This window comes from Aythya ferina, assembly GCF_964211825.1.
Source record: "Aythya ferina genome assembly, chromosome: 4".
NCBI classification, from domain to species: domain Eukaryota; kingdom Metazoa; phylum Chordata; class Aves; order Anseriformes; family Anatidae; genus Aythya; species Aythya ferina.
In genome coordinates, this window is record NC_140300.1 from 59,401,975 (window position 1) to 59,428,938 (window position 26,964).

Here is a 26,964-nt window from a genome sequence, read left to right on the forward strand (position 1 = left end):
CAGGAAGTTGAGCAAGGTGAATGCCAAGGACTACTCGCTCCCTCTGGAAGTCAAACCTAACATCAGCTCTGGTTTGGCACCCTAAGTCAAAACGCCCAAATCAGAGGGTGTTAGGCTGTGGTTTGATGACTTCTTGAGTGCTTAGAAGCAAGTATGAAACGCACACTTCTACTCTGCCTATCACCAGACCACTGGAAAAAATAAAGGATTTAAACATATAACAGTTTTTTTTTTTTCTCCTCTACAAAAAGTATAGGAACTATCACGCTATTTATTACAAGTGAGTTATGGTTAGTATAATGTCATGACATGATGACACACTAGTGATTATTAAGTCACTGTATTACTTTAGTATTTACTACAACTACAGTGGTGATTGAAGTTAGAGGTGTTGTATGACGTATGTACAAGTGATATTCAGCTTTATTTAAAAAATACAGGACAAATGCACAATTGTTATCCCATGAAGCACATTTTACAGTAAATGAAGAGCAACATAATTTCCATTAGAATTTAGAACTAATGTAACGAGAAATATTGCTGATTCTAATGCTGTTGAAAAAGTGGAAAAAAAAAAAACAAGCACCATATTCTTAAATATATGCATTTTTACATTCATAAAAATTCAAGACTTTTCATTTTGGCTAGAGCACTTCAAAGAAATATAAATTTGTAGTTTACGTTGCATCATAATCATTCTATCTATACTTTAAATGCTCAGCAGCACATAATACAGAAATTATCACTACAATGTACATATGAACAAGAAAAGTTAAAATGGATATAAACATTACTGTTTTTTAAAATGATACACACATAACTGTTCTTAAAGATATGTAACATATTTCACGCTTTGCTTTCTGTTAATACAAAAGAAAAAAAGCCCTCCTAAACATTTGAATCATGTTATCCTTTGTCCTGACTGCAACTAAACTTCTGTTGGTGAAGGTGGAGTTTGCCTCACGCAAGGCTCAGTGAAAACATACAAAGACAACAGAATTTGTCCAACTGACAACAAAAATAAACAATTATATATACACATAGATCTTCCTAATGCATGTCTATCCTTCAACTTAGCTAATGTTAAAGGGTTTGATTTGTAAAATCAAATGGAAAACAGATCAGGACATGGTAAAGGCTTTCAAAAGGTCCAACTATAAAAAATGAAGAGGTCCTCAAAGTATGTACCAGGAAGAAATATTAAAGGTACAGAAAATTAAAACCAAATACAAAGATCCTACACTACATGAAAGACCACCTGCTGTTTCTGTTAGATATGTATTTACTTAACACTGAGTAACCCCAGTGCTTTCAATGAGCATACTGCAATTTGTACAATCTTCCTGGCAGGTCTGGGAAGAATTAAAGCCTTAGAATAAAAGGTGCTTTTACTTTCTTTCTTATGTTATCAAGTAACACATGACTGACATCCTGTGAATTGAATTCCTACTGTACAAAATGCACCTCAACGTCAAAGGCAACAGACATGACTGAAATTGCACAGTCCCATGCACATTTCCCACACTATCACAGCTTTCACCCAGGTTGTTTAGCTGTCAGTATCTCAGGATGCTTGTAGTGTGTCTGATCCTGCACTTTATTAAAACCTCCATGAAAACAGTATGTGTTTTATTTCTGACAAAAATATATATCAACACATAAACTTTAGGGAAAAGGTGGCTAGACTTTTACATTCATCATCTAATAAAATATAGAATATGTATTTAAGCTTTACCATGTTTTGCTTCGAAATTCATTGTATCATTTGAAGTTTCTGCATGGCATAGTTAAATTCCTAAGTATACATATAAAAGTTACCCAGTATCACTACTATTTCTCTTTATTTCTGATAATTCTCTAGAGCAGGCAATATAAATGCCCTTAACACATGGTGACTGCAATATGACAGGTTCCAGGAATCTGCCTTGCATTTGTTGTGCAGGAAAAAGCGTGCTTTTTTATTAACAGAATAGTTTTATCCAGGGTAACAGACAATGAAATCTAAGATACCTCATAAAATTTCCTATTGCAGCATTAGGACTAGAATTTGGAATACCACACAAAGATCACTTCAGTTAACATGAATTATACAGAAATGCTTTATAACTCTTTACGCTTCCCTGAGGGAGAACAAAGAGATTTACTTGATCTCCCTTAAATATGATTTAACTTACTTTCCTAAATCCAACTAGATAAAAATAATTCCTATATCTAAAGGCACATTGAGAATGTACCAATGTAAATACAGTTTTTGGAGGAGATTTTTTTCTCCACAAAGAAAGAAAAAAACAATAGGCTACCTCCAAAAATAGATATATATTAATACATACCATTATTATTTGCACAGAACAACTTACAGTATCAACAACTATGTAAAAAATAACAAGGTAATTCCACTGGACATGTGCTTTCAGCTGCTGTCTTGGCAAATACAGACACACGCAGCAAACATGAGAACAAAATCAGGATTTGTTTCACGCGTATCTCCCGTGTAAGAACAAGCTAGCATGGCTGTCCCTCACAGGGCCTGCTCCTGCAAAGTCCCAGAACAGCATCTGGAATTTCAAGATTGCATATACAAATGCATATCAAAATTAGCATAAATACCTTATTTCTGGCCTGTAGTGTTCTTACTCAGCCACTAAGCAATAACAACATTAACTATACACATACATAAATAAGCTTTGCACAGTTGAAGCAACTGAGAACACCCAATGACTTTCCCCTAATTTGCTTTTCTATCTAATTAGTTAACTGTTATCTCATTAGTTAACTTAGTTCCTGTGCTGCAGCTGCTCCCAATCCCCCTCAGCAACAACTGTACAGTCACATTCTTTCATTTTCATAGAGTTAATTTCTATAACAAGGAGGGAGAAATACTCCTACAAATGAAAGGGGAAACTGTCTATATACAAAATACACATAAGTTGGAAATACATTTCTCTAACCTACATCCAGAAGTCTTGGCTAGCACTTGCTTTAGTCATAAGGTTATTACGTGGACAGTCTCCCTTCAAAAGAAAATTCCAGTGCAGTATAGAAATTATTGTAATCAGTACATCAGAATTACTATGGGCTAATGTCAGACAGATGCAAACATACAGACAGGCGTGCACACTCGTACATTCTATATGACGGCTCTGGGAGGGAATGGGGTCTTCCTTGCACAACACAGAACAGCAGCGGTTTGCACCTTGGGAGCCTGCTTCGCCTGCTCTGTGGCATCAGCATCCATAGGAAAATGTCTCTGCTTCCCCCACACCGAGACACGCAAGGAAGTCTAAACAAGCTGCACTTCACTCTAGGCTTGTAAAGGCATCATGCAGAAGCTTTGACTGAGCAATGCTGACTTGCTCCAATGGCATGGCGTTTCTGCAGCTGAGAATTTAAGAGGTGAGGATGTCCTCTGAAGAATAACTGCTGTAGAAACCGTGCTCTTGATGGAATAGTTACAAATCAGGAAAAGCATCATTGTCTACTTCAAATATTTGCGGTACTTTTAAATAAAGCTTCTGTTTTGACATCTATAAGGATTACCTTATTATATTCCTTTCATTAGAGCCTATAAAGACTTAAATTTCTAATGTTTTATTCAAGAACATACAGTTCTTTTGTCATTTTTTTCATAAAAATGGGCCTCCCTTGAGAAGTACAATTAAAATAGAAGATCCAACTGACATAAAAATCTCTTTCATTCACTGAATAGGTACTAAAACTTATCAATAGTTTCTTGATTACTATTGCTAACAATTACTATCCATTCCTATCAATCAAACATTTACTTAGACTATCATCTGCTTCTATTAGCTAATATGGCATTTTAGTGTTTCTTTAATCTTGTAAAACAATGATGAAATATGGAAAGAAGTGGCTATAATTTAGGATCAATTCTGGATGGATTATAATGCATTAAAAAATTGGACTGCATTGCCACCTACCCTAGAGTGTCTTATCTTCTGTGTCCCGTCCATTTTTAAGGACCACTGATCTGCAGAACAGTCCTTAGGACAACAGCAGTTACAGGATGCCCATGCTAGATCCTCAGTTAAGAGGCAGGTGTTTTTCCTCTTGTATGCTTCTTACCCCATACCTCCAAAGAGAAACACAGGCACCTGCAAGTGCTCTCCTTTGGTATTCTAGCAAATGTTTTCAGGTGTTTTTTTTTTTGTTTGTTTTTTTTTGTTTGTTTGTTTGTTTGTTTTCTTCCCTAGATTACTCTAAATCCAGGAATATGCCCCAGAAGACAAGCAGAGGTGAAGGTCTTTTCAGATTGCTACTCCTAGTGCTCAGTAGCCAGCAGAGGCCAGTAGTACAACAGCAACATCTCCCTTCCATGCTACCAGTGCTGCAAAATGCTCTCCTCCCAGTTCAAACTGGGATTCAGAAAGGCATCAAGCTGAAATCTACAAACCTATGGGATTCCAATAAGGGCTATCAGCACATTTCAGGGTTCTCTATCAAGAAGCTCTTTCTGTCCTCCTACATTTAGGCACGTTACTCTCTTACAACAGAACTCATTTTTAGATTAAAAAGCCCAAATCTATTGCTGTGAAGAAGACAGGAGGGAGGGAGACAGATAGAAGCAGCTTAACTAGTTTCTTTTTTTTTCCTTTTTTCTTTTTTTTTTTGGTAAAATTCCAGCTATTATAAAAAGTAAGGTGCTTTTCAGTGTCAACCAACATCACTCTCACAGGATATAGGATTTTATACATAACAACAGAGATTAATACCAATGATTATTACTGGCAATATTATGCTTCAGATTGCAATACTCCATGACAAAGTTCAACATAATTCTTTCTTACTTTAAGGAAGTTATTTCTATAAATGCCTTCTAGCAAAATAACTCCACATCATGTAATCCTACTATCTGCTGAAAAAAAGCATTAAAATGTTTGGGTGCCTTTGATAGGTAGTATGACTTTTATGCTGAAAGAACACAGTTCATTTTCACTAGCTTTAGTTTAACCCAGCACTGCTGCAACAGTTCAGTTCTTTCCACAAATCTGCATTTGGACATCCTACCCACACGAATGGATTTGTGGATATAGGCTTGGCTCACAAAAACCTGATGTGCTAACATATGTTTATGGCTTAGTTAAGAACTGAAATATTGCTTTGAAGAGGATTCTTTCCAAAGCCCAGGTCTCAGTTTTTTTCACCTCCCCTTGGATCTGAAAGAAGTCAAGGATTTTGTACATAAATTTTTCTGCAGAGAAGCAATGTGTAACAACGAATCTCAGAAGTATCAACTCTGTCACACAATAAAGGACAAGGGGGGAATAAATGAGTAGTGCTGAATGAAAGTATGCAATTACATAGACAGGGATAAAATCTCATCCCTTCTGAAAACAACAGTAGAATACTTGCTAAATTATACACAAATGTCAATATTGTGACCAAAAGATTATTTCCCAGATGGTTTTGCAGAAAACAACATAACTCCTCTTGGAAGTATTTTATATACACAGTATCTCTGAAGTGAAAAGAACTCATGTAACCTAGAAGTAGAAATCTTGAATAGCATTTAGAAGGACCAAAAGCCTTTAAAGAATTTTTTCTGTTTGAGTTCACCATGCCTACTAATTAGTAAGGCTAAGCAATTATTTCTCTACTATTCTTATATAAATGTGATCCTCTATTTTTTTGCCAAATACCAGATCTGTACATTTACCATTTGTTTTCCAAATATTTTCCAGGCTTATCTTCAATTAACTTCCCATGAGAGTTACTTCTGCAGAGAAAAGACAGCACTTGGCATTTCAGTAGTCAGTGATTTAGCTGCTTTGTTATTTGAGATACTATTCAATTGTGACTAGAACATGTAACAGAGATAAGAAGGACGTATAAAAGGCACTTCACAATGCAGTGTAAAATATTCAGAACTTCTCGCAGGCAGTTCTAAAGTCCTTCATATTCTGTGATTGCCAGTGATCATGGATGTTCATAAGGGACGCTCAAACAATCCATCCATATTTTTGTTTGCCAAAGGGTACTTTTTTTTTTTTTTTTTTTTAATATTAATCTCCATGCTGTCAGTTCTGAAATGATGAAGATGGTTTAGCAGCTTGTCCAAAGTATCAGCCAGGCCTTGTAGTAAACACTTTCAAGAAGCACAATGTTGGTAGAAAGCTTTTGAAATTTCAGTTTGCAAGTAAAATGTCAATTAAAGGTTTAAAAGACTTGTATATTTGCATAGATTAACATTCACTTGTCCTCTCATGTGCAAGAAACTGATCACTTTCATTTGTATTTTCAGGTTCATCCACTTCTTCCACAGGGTTCTTTTCTTGCAACCCACTATTTTCTGAGCAAGAATCTTCATCTCCATCACTGCGATGACCTTCAATACTGTGCCTAATGCCATAAGCAAAATAAATGAAGAAGCCTTCAAAATAAAAAAATAAAAATAAAAGTTAATAGGGCTTTCATGTAAGTAGTGCATTAAAAAGTAGTTATTTATTACCCTCTGGCTGAGCATGATTTTCAAAGCCAGTTTCCTCTTCAGGTATCAGAATTACAGTTCATGCTTCAGGTCTTCTTTCTTAGTACGGAAAGTGCAGGTGTAAAATTCCAGTACATCATTTTTGCTTTAACTGATTGCTCTAATAGGCCATGGAAACTACCATCTCTGATTTATGACTAAATAAAGTCAATGCAATTTTCTATATCTTGAATGAGAATGACTGATGTAGCAGGAAGAAAACTGTTACAAACAGGTCTCTGCGCAATTTTAGCTGTGCTTATTAGAAATAAAAGTTTAGTGGCTTACTGGAATTAGTCCTGTATCTTTGATTCTTCCTATTACCTCAAAACCACACTTACAGTTTTGGCTGTGTATACATACCCCTTCTAGGGCATGATTTGTTTTTATTACTAGAAATATCAGCTAACTTTTATTAAACACAGACTTTTGTTCCAATATTTAATGGAAGAGGATCAAATTATCTGAGACAGGATTCATCAGTCCTAACAAAGGAGGTGATTGAAATGTGCACAAGTACCTACCAAGCGCCATCCAGAAGCTGAATCTGATCCAAGTGTCTCTGCTTAATTGTACCATCAGGTAAATATTTACCAGGATACTGAACGATGGTAAAAATGGTAATAGTGGAACCTAAAGGGAAATATTTAAAATATTTGTAAAATTAAATACTATTTCTTGCATGCTTGCACTATTAATGCCATACTTCAGTTATGCAACATGAACTAGAGGTGACACATTTTCTCACTAAAAAATAGGAAAATTTTCTTAATGAAGTATAGTGAAATTTTATTTTTTTGCTGTGTTTAACCACCAGTTTCTATATATCTTAGACTTTTAAAGCAAGTTATATTTAAAATATGCTCTCTAAGGCTGTGAGGAAAAATTTTCCAGTTTGTGCTGAACATATACCAATGAATTCCTTGATGTACAGCTTAAAAGTATTATTTCTATCTTTATATATATATATAAAGAAGAGATAGCATTATATATATTAAAAGAACACACCACCACAACCCGGCTGTTCTATCAGATTTGTTCACTTTCATCACTGTATTTCATTATTTCCATTAAATAGTCCATTACAAACTATTCTATAGTTTGTAGCTCTTGGAAAATAAATGAAAGGTCATAATGAAAGGTTTATACTCTGGGAGGTATGACAACTGTGCTGTGGTCCAAACTGCTGCACACAACACAGACAAGCTGTCTGTACACTGATCATTTTCTGAATCCTTTCACAGCATCTAAGTGTTTAAATTGGGGATCAGAATTTCTTGGGTCTCAACATTTTGGGGATGTGTCTGAAAGAATAGCTAGAAGATCTGTGTTGTCAGACCCACTACTTTTAACAGCAACCCAATAGTTACACCCATTTTGTGCAGCCATGCTCCTACACGTCACACATTCAATCTGAGGGCAGCAAAACACTTTCTCTCGATCTGAGAAGATCTGGACTGGACCTACACATACTGATGATTCAGCTGTGAGCATCCACTACCCTTACATTCACCATAAACAAACAAACACACACAGTAGTAGCAGTGCAGTAATGAAAGACTGCCTGAAAAAGACCATCTCTGTCTCCCTCTGCCCCTCTCCCAGTTCTTAGAATACACCCAAACCTCTCATTAGAGCTATTATGTTATTCACCATAAAGGCCACTTTCTGCTGGTTCTGAGGCTGCCTTTGGATGAGGAGAAGGGTAAGTATGAAGGACACCACCAACGCAGCAAGAAGGCCAATACTCCAGGGCTCCAAGTTAGCAATGAAATGAGTCCCATATGTAGTGAGAACACTCAAGCCACAAACCAAGAAAGCTGTGTGAAAAACAAAATGATGGAAATAGGAGAGAGATCACTAAATCTCTGTGTTGAAGAGGAAGTGACTTTTAAGAAGAAAGACAGCAGAACTTCAGTATGAAATGTTATGAAAATGATTAAGTAATGGAAAACACGCTAGATTACAGGTTAAATCAATCAAGAAACAAAAAAAGCATTCTCCAGAATGATACATCAATGATGACTGAAAGTAGTTATGTTATTACTGGATTTTTGATTTTGTCTGTGATAGAATTCTGCTATTTACAATAATGTATTATGAGCCTGAACAGCTGAAAACTTACCTAACAGACCCACTAAAAAGTTAACAGTAGTTGCAGTCTGTTCTGTAGGTAAACTGGATGGATTAATCAGGGTCTGAAGACTGAAGTGATTCTCTTGTATCATATTTATCTGTGATTCACTTACTGCAGATTCCCTTTCTGATGCAGCCAAAGCTGCTTTTTCTGGAGAATATTTGGGTTGCTCATAGGTTAAACTGGGTTGGTACCTGTGCGAAAACAAACAACAAACAGGATAATAAAGTACTAAGTATACTTTGGGAATTGAAGGAATATGCCTCTAGGAATGCATCTAAGTACTAAATGCTTTGCAATAGAGATTCAGAATTTCCCAATTTATAACTGTACTGCAACAGCATATTATTAGTCACTAATACATATAAAGAAATAATAGTAATTCACTTTTTTTCCTGATTTTGTTTGTTGGCAGTTTTTTTAAGCTATATGAATGCACCAATGGGTCAAATAAATGACCATTATTATACAAAAAGAGGGATCTGGTGGTCAATAGCAGGAAAAGGGGAAAGAAGCTTCTTTCCACAGTGGCAAGTTCGTTCTGCCTTGCTTCCAGTATGGGGCCTACTAACCGGCATAAACTCAAATTTTACATCTCCTTTGTTAGAATGTAAGTGCATTTTTAAAAATACATTCTTTAAATAAGTCTGTATGGAATGAAATAGTTTTCTCTAAAGACTAAACTATTACAACATTGAATCTGAGCTGAATTTAAGCTGTATAGTTCTCAAAGTTATCAATTTAGCCTCATATGGTAAGTAACAAACACTGACTTATTAATTTAAAAATAACAAACTAAATAAAGAGATTGCCTGCAGCTATAAGTATAACAATATTATTAAATTGTTTTACAAAGAGAACAGATAAGAGAGTTTAACTGACAATTATTTATAGTCTCACTCATTGAGAGTGAGTATTTATACTCTCCCCTAGGGCTACCACTACTTGAAATACTTATCTCTACTGAATTCTGACTAGGGCAATACAAAGTAATTATTTTAACTTGGTCATCCTGTCAACTACCTGATCTGTCATGTATAGCCCCCACAATGTGATAGGCTTGATGCACAGCATAAATTTTATTCGAAATATTCATTGGTGCCTTTGGGACTGATGCTGGGATCAATGCATCTCCTGGAAAATGAAAGGTGTCTGGATTTCACATTAAGCTTTGATTTGAGTAGCTACTATACTGATATGACAATAAATCTGTTTTCTCTGATGGATCTCAACTTCTTAGTAGTCATTTGTATACAAACAAATAGCTCTCAAACACGTAGCTATCCAGCAAAAAACGTGTATTATAAATGTCACCTCTGTTTAGGTAGTGAACACAAACGAAAACACAGTAAAAATAGAAGTGGTATTTTTGACTCACCTAAGAATGAGGACACAGGTTGCCACAAGTGAATACGCAAGAAGTGTGCCAATAGACATCATATCCACTAAAGCCTTTAGGTCAAACAGAAATGCCATTACAGCTAAAAAAGAAAATAAAATGCAAAATTTTTATGAGGCTGATACACTGAGTAAAGATTTTAACCTCTGTCAGCAGTGTAACTTTAAATTATTTTACTGACAGCAATATAAGTGCAATCGTGGCATATTTTTAAGTCACAGCCAACATTCCTGAACCTAATTTCTGTTGGGAAACTCATTCATATGGATATGACACTGATGGGCCATACAGTCATGCTGCATAATCAAGCAATTTGTATTGGACATATGTGGACATAAGTACTTGCATACATGCCTTGCTGAATGGTGACACATTAAAATGCAATTTTATAGAATAAGGTTCTGATGCTGCAACAGAATCTCATCAAAGTTGAGAGGCCAGCTCCCACAGCAAAGCAGGGGAACAGTGATACAACCCAGTATATCAGCTGAAAGTGATGGTCTCAGAAAGTGCTCTTTAAGAGACACTTTAAGGAGTTGTCTAGAGTAAAATAAGTGGTTTTGTTTTTGAACGATTATCTTACTAAAAGCCAGTTAAATTCAAGTGGCCTTTTGGACAGACAGCAAAGTATCACAATAATTAATATTCTTAAGATCACTGAAATCAGGGGCAGAAATTTCCATGATATTGTGAATAATTATGGCAGTTATTTATAAAGAAATTAGCACAATTAATTGAAATTAATTGTCACCAAATGAAAGGCTAGTATTAGTTGATTTGAGATGCATGTGGTCAAAAACATCTTAAAATATTTGTATTATTGAGATACAGAAATAATCCAAAACTATTTAATTTTTTGAATCACCAATAACCTCACCATCAAAAGAAACCATCACATGTAGCCTTTATACACTGTATGTGTATGTGCACACAAACATTTCTATGTTCAGAAGTACTTATATATTAATATTTATCTTATGTTTGTTAATATCTTTGTAGATGGGCATATAAATGAAAAAATACACAGCAACACACATTCCCCTGTTTTCTGATCCTGAAGGAGACAGCAGGATGTGATTTCCAGAAAGCAAGACTGCTGTGTTACAGATATATTATTTCAGCTGCTAGTCTCCTCTTTCAATGAAGGAAGGAAGACTGTTCCATCTTCTCTAATGAGGGTGGATGTCATTTATTATATGACATCACTAGCTCATCCATGAGGTAAATTTCTGAATACCTCACTGCCTTGCACACTCAAAAAAGTGTAGGTAAGCAAAGAACAGAACCTATTATAACCTAGCATACACTAGCTATGTTTAACTTCAAATCCTAGCTTCAAAACACTACTTTGTAGCCCAGAACTTTCTCTTACACAGTAGAATCATTGAAAAAAGACCGTAAGCTTCTGGGTAAGAGGAAAAAAAGACCTAGTATTGTTTTTTCACCCCTCTTAATAAGCTGTAAGAAACCATGGGAGATAAATTTACAATGAAGGAACCTTGAACTGTCAACTAAGCATTTCCCTGTGTGCAGAGTTTCACAATCATGATTACAGTATGTGAAAAGGTAAGTCACAATTATGGCATGTGACAACTGACTCAGCTGTAGTCTTGACCTGATAATTTTAATGGAGGCCAAACATTTAACAAAGTAATGGGGTAAAGGAGCACAGTTCTTAAAGCTATGCAACTATCCATGTCAGGATTTAATAGGAAGGTCAGATAACAGGAATTGTTGTACACATCCGTAACTATTCTGACAAAACTGTTTATGACCACAAATTACCAAATATGCATCCTTTTAAAAATAAAAGAAAAAAATACTCCTCCAACAATAGATAAAGCTGTCTGCAGGTAAACTGTTCACACACCAAATTCCCCAAACTGTCTAAAAGCAGTCCAAGTGACTGCTATCGCAAAGCTATAGTCAGGGCTGTATAGCTACCTCCATCAGTTTACTCACTGGGTAACATGGTTTTCTTTCTCTTCATCACCATAATTTCAGGTAAAGATGTTAATTCTATGCCATATAATTGCATTTGCAAATTATTATAAAGGAAAAAGTCAATAATAAGTAATATTAAAACTCATGTTTTAGTCTCAGTTTTGAATCTCTTATTTGATAAAAATTATAGCCAGGGTTGTTAAGTGTTTTAAGGCATGTCTTTTATGTTTGAGTTAGTTTTCGGACATTTATTTGCCTTTGAGTTAAACACTTCCAGAGCTTCCAGTTGTCTGGGATAATTAGACATTCCCCTGAAATAACACAGTGAAATTTGGGCAGAACCACGTGTGCCTCTGCAGGAAGCATGGACAGAAGTGAAAGAGCTATATGTTAAAAATTTCTCTTTGCAAAATATAACAGTTGGCAGCTGCTCCTAAAATGCTGTTTTGCTAAAATATATGTGGGTGTGTACATGCAGACATATGTGTATACACACACATAAACCCCAACACACACACAAACACACCCCTCCACCATAATTTGGTAAGCTTGTACCAAAATAAAGTGAAAAAATCTACATATGTATTTTACACGAAAGCTGATCCCATTGCAAACGTAGGATTTTTTTTCTCACATCTCATAATAAAAAAGCTAGACAGCTGTTTTCCCACCTCATAGATGTGACACATATACACACACATATATATATGCTCATTGAACAAGAAAACCCTGTATGGAGAGCATCAGCTTAAGTGACATAGATTAAGTAAGAAGCTTATTCACAGTACAAGAGACCAATATTAAAAAAAAGAAAAAAAAATCATTTTGAATTCTGTGACATTAAGGATGTTACCACCACCATGATTGGTATGATTCAGAGTTCTTACACCCTTTGATTACTCAGTAATTTTATTCCCACCTTACATGCAAGGGAAGTTAACAAGCAGCCCTTTTTCAAAAACATCAAGTACCATGCACGTGCATAGAGTGCTTAAATCTCAGTTTTAAGAAACACGGGCTTTGAGAGCTTACCAGAGATGACCCCTGCTGTCAAGGTGGCAGAAACTGGTGCCTGCCTCTTACTCACTTTGGCAAGAAAACTAAAGAGTAAACCATCGCGTGCCATGGCAAACAGAATTCGGGGCAAAGGGAACATAGAGCCGAGAAGACTAGAACAGAAAAATGTATAGTTCAAATACAGGTTATTAAAAGCACAGTGCTTTACTGGTAAACCCAACTACACAAAAAGAAAGCTTGGAAAAGTGAATGGGTTTAGGTTTAGTTTTGGTTTAGGCTCTGTTTTGCTGCTCTTGTTTTTTGTTTGGTCGATCGGTGGTGTTGTTTAAGGTTTGTTGTTTATTTTGAACCTAGGCTATGACAGCTCTTGAGATTAACCAACAAATACAAAATCTGTGGCAGAGAAAAGTTTCACTAGTAGCCTACTTTACCTGGCGACAGTCATATTTGGTCATTTCAGTCACAAGCAAATCAAAATTGCACATATATTTTGCACATTTTCCATATATGCAACGCATTTAGCAGTGCACCTTTCTGTACAAGGATCAACTCTTAGTCTCACCTGCTACTGCACCAGACGATAGAGTAGCAACTAGTGGGGTCTTCGTTTTGGAATTGATTTGAGCTAGACATTTGAAAAGCAACCCATCCTTCGCCATAGCATAGATTACACGTGGCATTGGGAAAATGGATCCAAGAAGACTGAATAAAAAGCAAACACATGCAACATGGCAAATGCAGTTCATGCAGGGTTGTATCATGGAAAAGATAAACAATGTTAATTAATGGCATGTACAGAAACAAAATTTATGATTGTAAGACAACACCAGAAAGACCCATAGCCCAAGATACTACAGATCAGACACAAATTGAAGGTTTTTTTTTTCCTGTAAAGTTGATTTTTGGGGGTTTGTTTGTTTTTTGTTTTTCATTTAGGTAATGGAATTGCTTCATCAGAGAGAATTCAAGTTAGCAAAGTAACTCTTGCCATCACTGTAGCTCTTGGGCATTAGCGGACAAGGAACATGTTCCAGGTCACACTAACTATGCAATTAAGCTTTAGTATTCCTGGAAAATGTCTGTCAGTCAGCAGCAGCAAATCAATAAGCATTAGCAGCATCTTTTATGCTCTATGTGAAGCTGCTGATTAACAGTAATTCAAAGTAAGCATCATACAGTTAACTTGGGCACATTATTTCTTTCAATTGAAGCACCTCAAGCCAAGCTTCATTGAGATAATTTCTTTTTTGGAAGAAGTAAAGGTAATTATTTTAGATTTATTGTTAGCAGCACACAGAAAGCTTTTAAACTGTTGCTAACTCAAGGCTCAGTTTAGATAGCCTTCTTAAATTAGGTGGTTTCTTTCTCACAGAGTGAAATAATTGTAATTATGAAAACCAAAATCATTTAAAGGACAAAAAGCAAATTCATAGCCAGTATAACCTCTGCAGCAAGCATACTAGTATTTAACCAGTTGAATGGTTGCCCATGTTACTTAGGAAATCAATTATACCACTTACAGAAGGCCCTTCTTTTATGTACCACAGATGCTAAGTACCTCTGGTAATGCTCATGAGACACAAGCATTTAGGTTAGACACACATAAAATAAGTTTCATTGCACATGAACTGATGTATGAATGCTCTTTCCAAAAAAGAATGTTTCCTGAATTAGGATGACAGTTTATTCTTTGAGTAAGGATACTGTCAAAATCAACAGCTAAATTTTTGCTGTTTTGGCTTTGTAAAATTTATTTATCCTATCCCTCTTTAAGTGAAGTCACATAAATAATGGAAATACTAATGAACGTCTTTATCCAGAGGAATCAAGTTCACAACATAACATGTAACCAATATGAACCAAAAACAATTATCCCAACTTTTTTTGTTGTTGTTGTTAATTATACCTCTAAATTTAGGGATATGAAATACAATTTCCTTAGATTTGTTCTAAATCAACATCAGTCAACAAAAACACTGGAAGATTACTCTTTCCATACAAGGAAATACAATACTTCAAAAAACACTAGAAAGAGGCCAGTAGTTCAAATTTCTGAAACAGTGTTTTACCATCTCTGTTATTTTGTTTTCCAGTATTGGTTTCTTTAATCCAGTTTCCACTGTTATATATCCCACCTTATCACTTTTATTGATATTTATCAATAAAGGGCAAAATTGCAATAAAACCATTCAAACTAGGGTTTGAAGGCTTGACAACTAAATATGAAATATGACAGCTAGATAGAATATAGCTATAATCCCAGAATGAACTGCATAAATATTATATTGTTCGGTCAGCTTTATAATTTATGTCATTTTGGAACTATTTCCTCTTTCTGTCACCTTCTACGTCAAAATATTCCTCTCCTTTAAATCACTGTCCAGAGTCACTGTGGTCATCTTCAACAGGCTGATGCTCACCAGGGTTATCTCAGAGTACTTTTGATATTCCTGCTTAAGCAGGCGTGTCTTTTTCCTTTGTGGAAAGCCAGCCAGTATTTGTATCACTGAAGATCATTTGAATGACTCCTTACCTAAGAAGCTCAGGTAGAAGACTGGCATCAGCATTCCACTATCCCTAATTTAAGCACTGAGCAATGTTCTATGCTACGAAAGATACCACGTTACAACTGGAGTGTAACTTATATGAAGACAGACTAATATATCTCATGCTTTCCCTGATCTTTTTAATCAAAATAAGATGGTAAGTTAAGGCTGCATCCACAGTTTCACAAGGGGGAATAAACTATCCTATTTTCTCAGCTATAATCTACATCTCAAATACCCACAGGAAAATCACGGGAAGGGATGATGTCAGAAGACAGACTGGAGAAAAACAGACAGGCAATGAAGGTGAGAAGGGGAACTAGTTAACTGACTATTAAATTTTGCCTGCAAATACACAGAGCCCATAAAGCTGCTGAATCTTTGGACAGCAAGAAAGGACAAGATGTGTGAGGTTTATTTCAACAGTTAATAGAGAAAATTTGCAGGTCATATGTCTGAAAATACTTATTGTAATAAAGAACTTTTGGGTAAAAAGTCAAGGAGGTAGAGTCCAATAACAGTACAGTTTAAAAAGGGAACATAAATTAACACACATACTGTTATCAAGACCTGCTTAAGTCTAAAACGTGTGTATAACACTTATGGACAATCCTTTGTCCATAGTGAGCCTTCAAAATGAACACATGAATGTATATTTAAATGTCTTATATTACCCGTCAGCTTTTCCAGAGAAAATTAGCATATCAAAGTCTTTACCTTGTGGACAAAGCACAGAGGGATCCCACTGCTACAACATATTTTGCAGGACCCCATCCAACATATGCAAATGCTACTGGCAGAGGACTTTTCTCGTCTAGTATATAGTATGGCATCATAAGAGTCAGTGCAGCTGAAACCCCAAAATAGGCCATGAAGCAGACAAGCAAGGACACCACAATTCCTATGGGTATGGCTTTTTGAGGATTCTTGACCTCTTCTCCTGAAAAAAAGAAAAAGAAAAAAAAATACCAAAAACTCTTACTATTACATTCAGCTTTAAAATATAACAATGAACACAAATTAGTACTTTTGTAAGTCTAAACACTCAGAACAATATTTGTAATATATTTTTTAAAAATCTGCACAAATTAAGCTCATTGACATAGTATGTAACTCAATATTTTGTTGCCAGAAATAGCATTAAAAAACAGAGGCATAATTGCTAGATATAAAATACATTCTATATTCACAGTAGTCAACCCCATAATTTCTAGTTCTTTTCCTATAATTTGTAAGTTCTAAGTACTCAATCCATACTATTCATATATGAGCCAGCCTTTAGGAGAGAGATCTTATCTCAGACAATCAGCAGGTGATTAACATGATTTGGGCGAAAAAAAAAAAAAAAAAAAAAAAAAAAAAAAACATACTAAGCACTTCCCAGACTTAAAAAGCAAAAATTAATTTATTTAGAGTTGAAATGAAATAAGAAAAATCTCCTCCTTCCTCACAGAATGATAGCCACATTCAGGAACGAACTCAGACTCATTCTTCATGGACTGAAGAAATTTCAGGACAAAGCAAAGGAAGGATAGTAAGCAGATTATGTTGTTTTGGAACCCCCAAAGGTATATTACACATACATACATATATATATATATATATATATATACACACACACAGAGACACATAAATACTATACCAGTTGTTGCAATGCAGTCAAATCCTACAAAAGCATAAAAACAGGTTGCAGCACCAGCCAATGTTCCTGTGAAACCATACGGCATAAAGCCACCACTCCCATATATACTGGTCACATTCTCATAGGGTGAAAAATTCCTATGAAGAACAAAAATACAGCAGAAAAATATTTTTTTTATTATTGGTAGGACAAGCAAATACATCCTCCTCCCCTGCAGCTTTGGAAAAACACGTAAAAATGCTCTCATCAAGACAGAGTTCTGCTTTACAAAACTGTACAAGGAGACATTTGCATGTCAAAAATTGTATGACAAAAATAACAGTAAGTGGAATAATACCTGCATCATGTAACTGTCACTTTACTCCCTTTACCGTTTGTTGGTAAGAGTATTAAAATACTAATGATGTAGAAATCTGTTGTTGTCATACATTCTGCAGCTAATACATGGCTTAAAGACAAGAAGCCAGTAACTTCTCAAATAGCCACAGACAAGAGTGTCAAAATAAGACTTTAGAAAACTTTTTAGGAAGCTATAAACATGAAAATAAAAATATTTTTAAGGGCATAAAGCGCTTATCACTCCCATCGACAGAGCTGTCTGTTAACACCTGCAATAGCACAAAAGGAAGCATAACAGAAAATTGCTTGGAATATGAGCAAGTAAATTGATTCTAAAAAGTAATTACTCTGTTATTGCAGTAAGGTTTATGAGATATTCTTCACTTATTTTCCAGTTGTCAGCATCTCCTTTCACAAAACCAGAAATCATAACGAAGAGTAGGACCAAGATGTTTATAGCAGTGAAAATTTTATTCACCCATGCAGATTCTTTTACTCCAAAAGATAATAGACCTATAAAATAAAAATAATTTTTAAATGTGAACAGTTACAGTAAGAAAAAAAGTTATTTTCAAGACAATATACATACCAGTACAATGAATAATACTTAAAAAAAATAAAAATAAAAATAAATAAAAAACAGAAGTAGATTTTACACCTTTAAAAAGTGGTAGCACAAATTTAATAAACTGTCTGATAGCATGGCAATAGGGAAGTGTATTGGAAACCATAAAACGATAACTTTCTTTAATTGTACTCTTGAAATATTTAAAAATATTTTGAGCAATTTTTACTTATTTCTTTTCTGAGGTTTGAGTTCGTATCTGTATTTCATGCTATGGAACAAAAATAGTTACAAAAATCTATGCTTATTAAAAACAGTTTGATAGAATCTATTATGCACAGAACAAATAATTATTAGATTGAACAAATCAGGTTATTGATCTAAGTTTTTCAGAGCACAACAGAGTAAGAATCCCATTTCATAGCTCATTAACAAAACCTTTAGAAGAAATGCACGCTTCCTGTTCCTAAGTACAGATTCACAGAGGTTCTAGAAAAAAAGATTGATATAAAATATGCGTGCCTTAGGTTGTAGACTAATGTGTTTAAATGATCTGAAAGTTATTCCATCAGGGTCCTACTGTGTAACAATTGTTAAGTAAGCATACTAATAGTTTAATGGAACAGCAGGCAGAGATCAGATCAAGAAAAATTAAATAGAGTGGGAAAGTCACCCTGGTTTCTTTGCATTGTAAGCATTTCCAATAAGAAAACATACATGCTTTCCCTCATTATCTAGAGATTAACTCTGAAAATTTTACGCCTCTCAAGATAACGTCTAAAAAATTTCTGCCTCCACTAATGAGACCTTTGCTTCATAACACAGAAGTTATCATGAGCTGCTCAATTTTTCTTCCCCAATGGTATTTTGGCCACAGTTTCTAAAGATATGGGTGTTGATTCAACCTGGGAATCTCTACACTGAAACATGACTCACAGTGCAGGTACATCCCAAATCTAATTGAAAGCTTCCTTTTAAATAATTTTGTTCTCAAATATTTTTCAATTTTTCAATTTGGGTAAGACCTCTAGTGAATACTGAGCTGTTTCTAATCCTGGTGGAAAACAAGCTATACACTTTAAAACACGCATACAGCTTTCTTCACTTCCTTCACTCCTTTGAGAATACTTACTTGTTAAATGCAAACATAAAAAAAAAAAGTTTCAGTATTTTGGAGCTTTCTGATGCCTCAAAAGCCATAGTTTTGGTGTCAGTTTTTGCAATTTAAAAATACGACATGAAATGAAGATTTTCACGTTAACATCAGTCTATATCACAGATTTCATAAAAAGTGATTATTTCATGGTTCAGATTCAAGAAGAGTTCATATAAATTTAACTCCCAGAGTCATTTTGTCAGCACACAAATGTACATCTAAATTGTTCAAATATTATTAAGGTATTTCTGATAAAACACTAACTACAGTTTACCTTTTTTTTTCCTTTAAGAAACTGACATCACAGCCATCATAAATGAAGACATATCTGTCTCTTACCTGATAGAAGCAATATAAGAAATACAGCAAAAAAGTCAGGATACTCTGCCAGTCCGGAGTAATTCATTTTGAAGTAGGTTCCGAAGAAATGACCAATCTGCTTTCCAAGAAGTTCATCAAAGGTGCCACTCCAGGCTCTTGCTACACTTGATGTACCTTCATAAAATACATGCATATTTAGTGTTTTGCATGCATACAAGGGAATATAGTTACTTCTATTGACAAGGAAATAAAACTAAGCATACTGCTACTTGTACTTACAAAAACAGAGCTTGTGCTAAAACAGTGATAATTTTGAAATTTTAACATTATCAAAAGTTCCTACCTATTTAAATGATAACATATTATTCTACAACTAAAATATACAAATTTGTACTTCATTTGTTCCCCAAATATTGCAAAATTATTTCTGTATCATTTATATTTGCTGTCATTCTGGAAGACACTTACTTCTACAGCTGAATTGTGGTACATTAAACAATGCAAAACAATGTAAGAAAATGGTTTAACAAAGAACACGAAGGAAAGATTGCCCACCTGGAAATAAAGCCAAAAAAAAAAATCACTAGCAAGACTTATATTGCTAGTTAGTATTTAAGACCAATACTCTCTCCTGGTAACCAATGTATGGGGCCATAGCTAAATACAACCATATTTTAACCAGTTTCCTACCATGAATGCACTTTAAAACAACAGTTATATTGATTTTGTAGTGATTAGGGCAACATTCCTGTAAGTAGGTATACATATGTATATACAGATAGGCATGCTTATACACAATATACCAGAACACGTACCTCTGGAAGAAAATGTATATAAACCAAATTTGTCATCTTTGCCAAGGCACTGAAGTAGTTATTTGAATGGCTACCACATAAGCATTGATATTACCCAGATATGGTAAACTTCGTGTTTTATGGGATCACAACATACGACATCATTTAATTAGCATGAGATTATAGTGACAAATTAGAAACTAAGCATTATGACTTTCTTGAAGGGAGATACTATAGTGATACTATAGTGATGTCTTTATAAGACATTCTTATAAATGTCTTTCAGTGTATGTTTAGAAAAAAATATTGGTTTCACTGAAATTATTCTTGCTGACCAAATACAGCAATGGAATTATTCCTGTGCATCATCACTACTGTCTAGCAAAACTTTTGTATTAGTTACTTAGTTCCTGCTGCTGAAGACGGACTGTTTATAAAGCATCTTGTCTATTTACAATGGCAATGAACAGGAGGAAAAACCCTAATCAAATTACCTCGGTTATTTGATCCCTGTAGGAATAAAAAGAAACAGTAGCTAAATACAGAGACAGAAAGACCCAAATCCATAACTTATGCCTGCTTTCTCAGAAACTCTCAAGTCCTGTGTTTGTTTCTTGGCTTACCTATAATATAGGATAAAATGAGATTCCAACCGGTGATAAAAGCCCACAGCTCACCAACAGTTACGTAAGTATACAAATACGCAGAACCAGTCTTAGGAACACGAGCACCAAACTCGGCGTAGCAAAGACCTGCCATCACAGACGCCAGGGCAGCAATGAGGAAGGAAACAACAATGCTAGGTCCGGAATCAGATTTGGCTACTTCTCCAGCAAGGACATAAACACCAGCACCCAGGGTACTTCCTACTCCCAGTGCTATAAGGTCCACCGTCGACAAGCATCGGCACAACTTGGAGTCCTCAGGGCTTTCACCGCCAACATTCTTCTTCCGTACCAGGCACCGAACAAAGGTCAAAGCTGGTCCACAGGGCAACATGGTGGATGGAGAGCTCTGAAATAACATACATCATTGCAGTGCATAACAAGTACCCCAGAAACAGTGAAAAACAGCCAAAGAAAGGTATTTGCATGAAGAACTTCAATCACACCTACTTATTAATATATTTACTCCTTTCTATGGCATTAAAAAGGCCATCATGTTCTTTTTCCCCGCAAAACACACGAGAGATTCAGTTATATTTAGCACTTATTCCTCTAGGGAAAGATACTCATCATCTTTAGGTTTACTACACTGCTGTTAAAAAAAAAAAAAAAAAAAAAAAAAAAAGGAATTGCTTCTATTCATCCGTTGTTGGCTTCTTCTTAACCATTTATAAAACGGTACCAAAACAGACATCTGTCATTTCATGAATCATTAAGGTTTTTAAGATCATCACCAATAAATATGGATTTTTGAGATGTAAAACTCCAACATCAAGGCTATAAACACCAAAAGCTTTAAAATTCAGCATTCTGACAGAGCCAGTGCAATATCTTTTTGGATTCAAACGATATGGCTTTTGCCTTTAGAATTCACTTCAGTAAAAAACTGCTTGAAAGTAGATTAAAACAGTGTTTCTACTCCTTCCCACACAAAAAATGTTTCCCAGAAATAATTATCTTTAAAAGAAACGTATAAACTCTCCCTGGTAAGCTTCTAACAAGAACCAGTAGGATAACTGCTCATCCCATGCCAACCGCAGCTTCTTCAGTACCCTGAGTGCTTGTCGCAGTGTGGGGTGCAATAAGTTCTTGCCCATGAGGTCAGATTTTGTGACCAGCTAGGTCCTATAGGCCAGTAGGTGAGGAGCATTTATCTGGCTTGTCATATGGGAAAATGACAAGGAAATAGGAAATCATTCCTCATAGGAAGTGATTTTCATTTAGACAAAGATACTCTGCTGGTATATCCCTCCCCATACATATCAGTCTCCTGAATCAGTAAAGGGCATTTCTACCCACAAAAGTTCAATCCATTACAATGACTTTCAAGAGGGATGTCTCACTATGGCAGTATTTGATCCTGGAACAAAGACTCGGAAGCAAGAGGACTGCCATCCTGAATGCAAGATTACCTGAAAAATATCCCCTTGGGTATTAAAGAGAGAGAGATCTGAGCAGTCCTGGCTATCGGGGGAGGTCCCAGTTGACTGGCAGCTAGCAAATGTGACGCCCATCTACAAGAAGGGCCGGAGGGCAGACCCGGGAAACTACAGGCCTGTCAGTTTGACCTCAGTGCCAGGGAAGCTCATGGAGCAGATCCTCCTGAGAGTCATCACGCAGCACTTGCAGGGCAAGCAGGCGATCAGGCCCAGTCAGCATGGGTTTATGAAAGGCAGATCCTGCTTGACGAACCTGATCTCCTTCTATGACAAAGTGACGCACTGGGTGGACGAGGGAAAGGCTGTGGATGTGGTCTACCTTGACTTCAGCAAGGCTTTTGACACCGTCTCCCACAGCATTCTTCTCAAGAAACTGGCTGCTCTTGTCTTGGACTGGCGCACACTTCGTTGGGTTAGAAACTGGCTGGATAGCCAGGCCCAAAGAGTTGTGGTGAATGGAGCCAAGTCCAGTTGGAGGCCAGTCACTAGTGGCGTCCCCCAGGGCTCGGTGCTGGGGCCGGTCCTCTTTAATATCTTCATCGATGATCTGGACGAGGGCATCGAGTGCACCCTCAGTAAGTTTGCAGGTGCGTGTGTCAATCTGCTTGAGGGTAGGAAAGCTCTGCAGGAGGATCTGGATAGGCTGCACCGATGGGCTGAGGTCAACTGCATGAAGTTCAACAAGGCCAAGTGCCGGGTCCTGCACCTGGGGCGCAATAACCCCAAGCAGAGCTACAGGCTGGGAGAGGAATGGTTGGAGAGCTGCCAGGCAGAGAAGGACCTGGGAGTGATGGTAGATAGTCGGCTGAATATGAGCCAGCAGTGTGCTCAGGTGGCCAAGAAGGCCAACGGCATCCTGGCTTGTATCAGGAACAGTGTGACCAGCAGGGCTAGGGAGGTGATCGTCCCCCTGTACTCGGCTCTGGTGAGGCCGCACCTCGAGTACTGTGTTCAGTTTTGGGCCCCTCACTACAAGAAGGACATCGAGGTGCTTGAGCGGGTCCAGAGAAGGGCGACGAAGCTGGTGAGGGGTCTGGAGAACAAGTCCTACAAGGAGCGGCTGAGGGAGCTGGGTTTGTTCAGCCTGGAGAAGAGGAGGCTCAGGGGCGACCTTATCGCTCTCTATAGGTACCTCAAGGGAGGCTGTAGCGAGGTGGGGGGTTGGTCTGTTCTCCCACGTGCCTGGTGACAGGACGAGGGGGAATGGGCTTAAGTTGAGCCAGGGGAGTTTTAGGTTAGATGTTAGGAAGAACTTCTTTACTGAAAGGGTTGTGAGGCATTGGAACAGGCTGCCCAGGGAAGTGGTGGAGTCACCATCCCTGGAAGTCTTCTAAAGACGTTTAGATGTAGAGCTTAGGGATATGGTTTAGTGGGGACTGCTAGCGTTAGGTCAGAGGTTGGACTCAATGATCTTGAGGTCTCTTCCAACCTAGAAATTCTGTGATTCTGTGATTCCTGTAGCTCCCCAAGCACACTGACTTGTCACTTTCATCTTTAAAGAGGGTTCATTAAAGTTTCCATTCACCTTTCAGGGAAAGGAAAGTTGACAAAGGAGAGTGAATGGAATTGAATAGCTCCAGGCAGTGATGTTCAGTGCCCATTAGAAAGGTGAGGGCTGTCCCAGGACAGAGCGAGAAGGCAAGACAGGCAAGTTTCCAAGGCTGTGTTGCAATTAGGCAGTTCAGCCCTTCGGACTCCCAGATATAAATCTGGCTACGGTGTCCAGACCTCAGCCACTGAGGCAATTTCACACACCAGTTTGGGAACCAATATGATGTGAATGTTGGCAGACAGAAGATATCCAGAAGCTCTTCTGAGGGGAATCGATATTGAACTATTCAGGCAAAATCCCCTACTGTAGCTCCTCCACTCTAGTAAAAACATCCCATTCCCTCAAAGGCAGGTTTCTCTGTCCTGGCTTGTACTTTGACGAGTATTCCCAAGACCGTTACGTTTTCCTATAATGACACTTCTGAATCAGTCGCAATCACTTAAAATGCAATATCGATATACTCATAAGACTGCAGCCCATGGTGATAGGCAGCAACACTGTTGTGACTCCATGCCTTTCCCTTTAGCAATTTCAATGTTGCAGAAATAAGGGTGGTTTTGTTTTTAAGGAGTGATTCATTACTCTTTTTTTTTTTTTTCTCTCCTCAAATAATAGATCATTTGGTGTTTCATTAACAGGAAAAAGTGTTCTGTCAGACTTTCTTCTCTGAACACTAATCAGTTTCCAAGACTTTTGTTATTCAAATGGCATCTCAGATTACTCTGCTCCTTTGCAATTTGTTACCAGTCCTGAAGACTGTAAAGTCATTTATCACAGTGGCCAGCTGGGTGCTGTCACAGTTTTCTCTGCTGAGAGGCAATCCGTGTGACAAAATATGTATTTCTTCTGCTTCTACTTTCTCCTACTCCAGTGGAGAGAACAGGAGGCTGGCTCTTGCCCACCAGAAGCCAGTAAGATGAAACACTGCTTCTGACTCAAACTCACCCTCTCTTTAGTCTTTAAAAATTGGAGCACAAGCAAAGACAAGGTACAAGATACAAATCTTGTGTCTGTAGAGGAAAAAAATCCCTCATACTGGAGAAACATATCATTTTAGGTATATCCATCCTAACATGGACTTGAAGAACATATATCCTTCTACGATGACCACTGCAATCTGGAATATCTTACTGTGTTTACAAATTATGTGCGAATATACAACAAACAATGTCTGAGTGCTGTTCCACAACTCCTGTTGCAATGTACCAAGTACAGTGTGCTGCCCCATTCAGATTTGGCACAGACATCTGAAGAATCCAGCACCCATCACCCATACTTGACAGGAAGAACTGATGGGCTTATTTGGTCTCCACAAGGGCCTAAATGGCACAGGAGGTGACAAAGTGTCTTCAGAAACCACTGGCAAACTTAACCTTCTTCCAAGGTGCCACCTGCAAGGTACTGCAATGCAGAAGAAGGTAATCCAGAGGAATGACCCAGGCACAGGTCTGCAGGGACATGTGCTGCCACACAAGCACACCTCACTGTCACACTTGGCTAAGCATGTCGCCTGCTCATCCACTAGCCACAGAAGCAGGAAGGCTCCAGCAGAAGCTGGGAGTGCCTTTTGGTGGCAGCATTGTCCTGGACAAGCTCACGCTGACTGCTGCCACGGCACTGAAAAAGGGCCTCACTCCTGCTGCAGTGGAAACCTGCCTCTTCCCAGCAGGCTGACCGTTGGGGCCTCTGCTTCCTCGCTGCTTCTGCTGGCAGCAGCTCTGGCCAAGGCCCCTGAGGGTTGGCTGTGCACAGCTGACCAGCCCAGGCCCTTCTCCAAGGCCTCCTGGCGAGGCACGCTTGACAGCTTGAGCTTGACGCTGACCATCAGCGGGCAGTTATCCCTGAGCGAGGCAAGGAGCGGGCCCAAGCTGCTGCTTCTCTCACGTGTTCAAACCTGTGCTAGGCGCCACATTGGTGAAGTCTACTTTACAGAGACATCTGTCACAAGCAAACACCTATAAGTCCATTTGTCATCGACCTTGACAAGATCCTTTTGCCGCAAACAACTCAGTTGGCAGCTCCCTGGCTCTGCCTGCACTGGGTCACCGCACTCCTGACGTCTCCCCTGGATTAAGCTTTTCTTTAGCTAGGGATTATTCTGTAACACAGAAAACATCTCCAGCGGTCCTCTGAAAAGGGGAGGCCCCAGTTCAACTGCCCGGGACTTGAGGACCAATGCTCAGTCCGCATTCAAGCCTCTCCCTTCCTTGAAAACATTCCTAGAAAGAAATGTGCATATGAGCATGTCACAGCTTAGCTGTACCCCTTCAACAGCATGCAACAAAGGGACAGGCGGGACTGGAGCACCTAGTTTGAACAGGAAAGAAATTGGACAGACCTATCTTAAAACAGAGGGGAAAAAAACATAAGCCCCTCACGTCTCATGTACATATATACTATATGTTGGAGTACTTGATTAAGCATGGATCCTTCTCCCATTCCTTCTGCCCCTTATCGTCTTGTTTGTTCTGACAGACTGCTGATGACAGACCCTTCTTCTTAACTTCAATCTTTACTGGCCTGGAAAATTCCTGGTTGTAAACCAGCTATTTTACTGCTTGATCTATGTTCATCTGAATGCTAGCTCAAGCAGATGAGTTCAGCCCTATAACTCATAGCAGGTCTCCCATTCAGATGGATGATCAGCCATTTAAAGGCCATCTATTGCTAGCCCTCTTCTAGCAGCAAAGGTTTGGTATGAAAAAAATTTGGTCTACAAACAGAAAGCAAGGGGCAAAGTCTCCACATGGAACGTTTCTACTCATCTTTAAAATTGTACTGACTACTTCATAGTCTGTAAAAGCCACCATTCTCACAAAGTATTTTCTATGTGAAAAAAGCTAACAGCCTTCTAACCCAAAAACACAAACAATAGGTGGATATTGATACATCAGGAAAGTTACTGTTATATCATAAAGTCATTGTGCATTGTACCACATGTTCATTTCAAAATGACATTTTAAT

General features: G+C 37.5%; 1 protein-coding gene across 5 annotated transcripts in view; it reads right to left on the reverse strand.

The window, feature by feature from the left end:
• Nucleotides 1-405: 405 nt before the first annotated feature.
• The window catches only part of SLC7A2 (solute carrier family 7 member 2), a 52,829-nt gene continuing 26,270 nt past the window's right edge, over nt 406-26,964 (reverse strand). For 4 of the 5 annotated variants that reach the window (XM_084518274.1, XM_084518272.1, XM_084518271.1 and 1 more), the window contains exons 2-12: nt 20,968-21,358; nt 19,569-19,724; nt 17,856-18,021; nt 17,170-17,306; nt 16,245-16,467; nt 13,544-13,683; nt 10,000-10,102; nt 8,610-8,815; nt 8,138-8,304; nt 7,009-7,117; nt 406-6,388 (exon numbers count right to left, since the gene is read on the reverse strand). In XM_084518274.1, the coding sequence (XP_084374400.1) occupies nt 6,201-6,388; nt 7,009-7,117; nt 8,138-8,304; nt 8,610-8,815; nt 10,000-10,102; nt 13,544-13,683; nt 16,245-16,467; nt 17,170-17,306; nt 17,856-18,021; nt 19,569-19,724; nt 20,968-21,343 (1,971 nt within the window). In that variant the 5' untranslated portion in view covers nt 21,344-21,358 and the 3' untranslated portion in view covers nt 406-6,200. Of the gene's footprint in view, nt 6,389-7,008; nt 7,118-8,137; nt 8,305-8,609; nt 8,816-9,999; nt 10,103-12,996; nt 13,134-13,543; nt 13,684-16,244; nt 16,468-17,169; nt 17,307-17,855; nt 18,022-19,568; nt 19,725-20,967; nt 21,359-26,964 lie in introns of all 5 variants that reach the window. The other variant, XM_084518270.1, reaches the window with a different exon arrangement.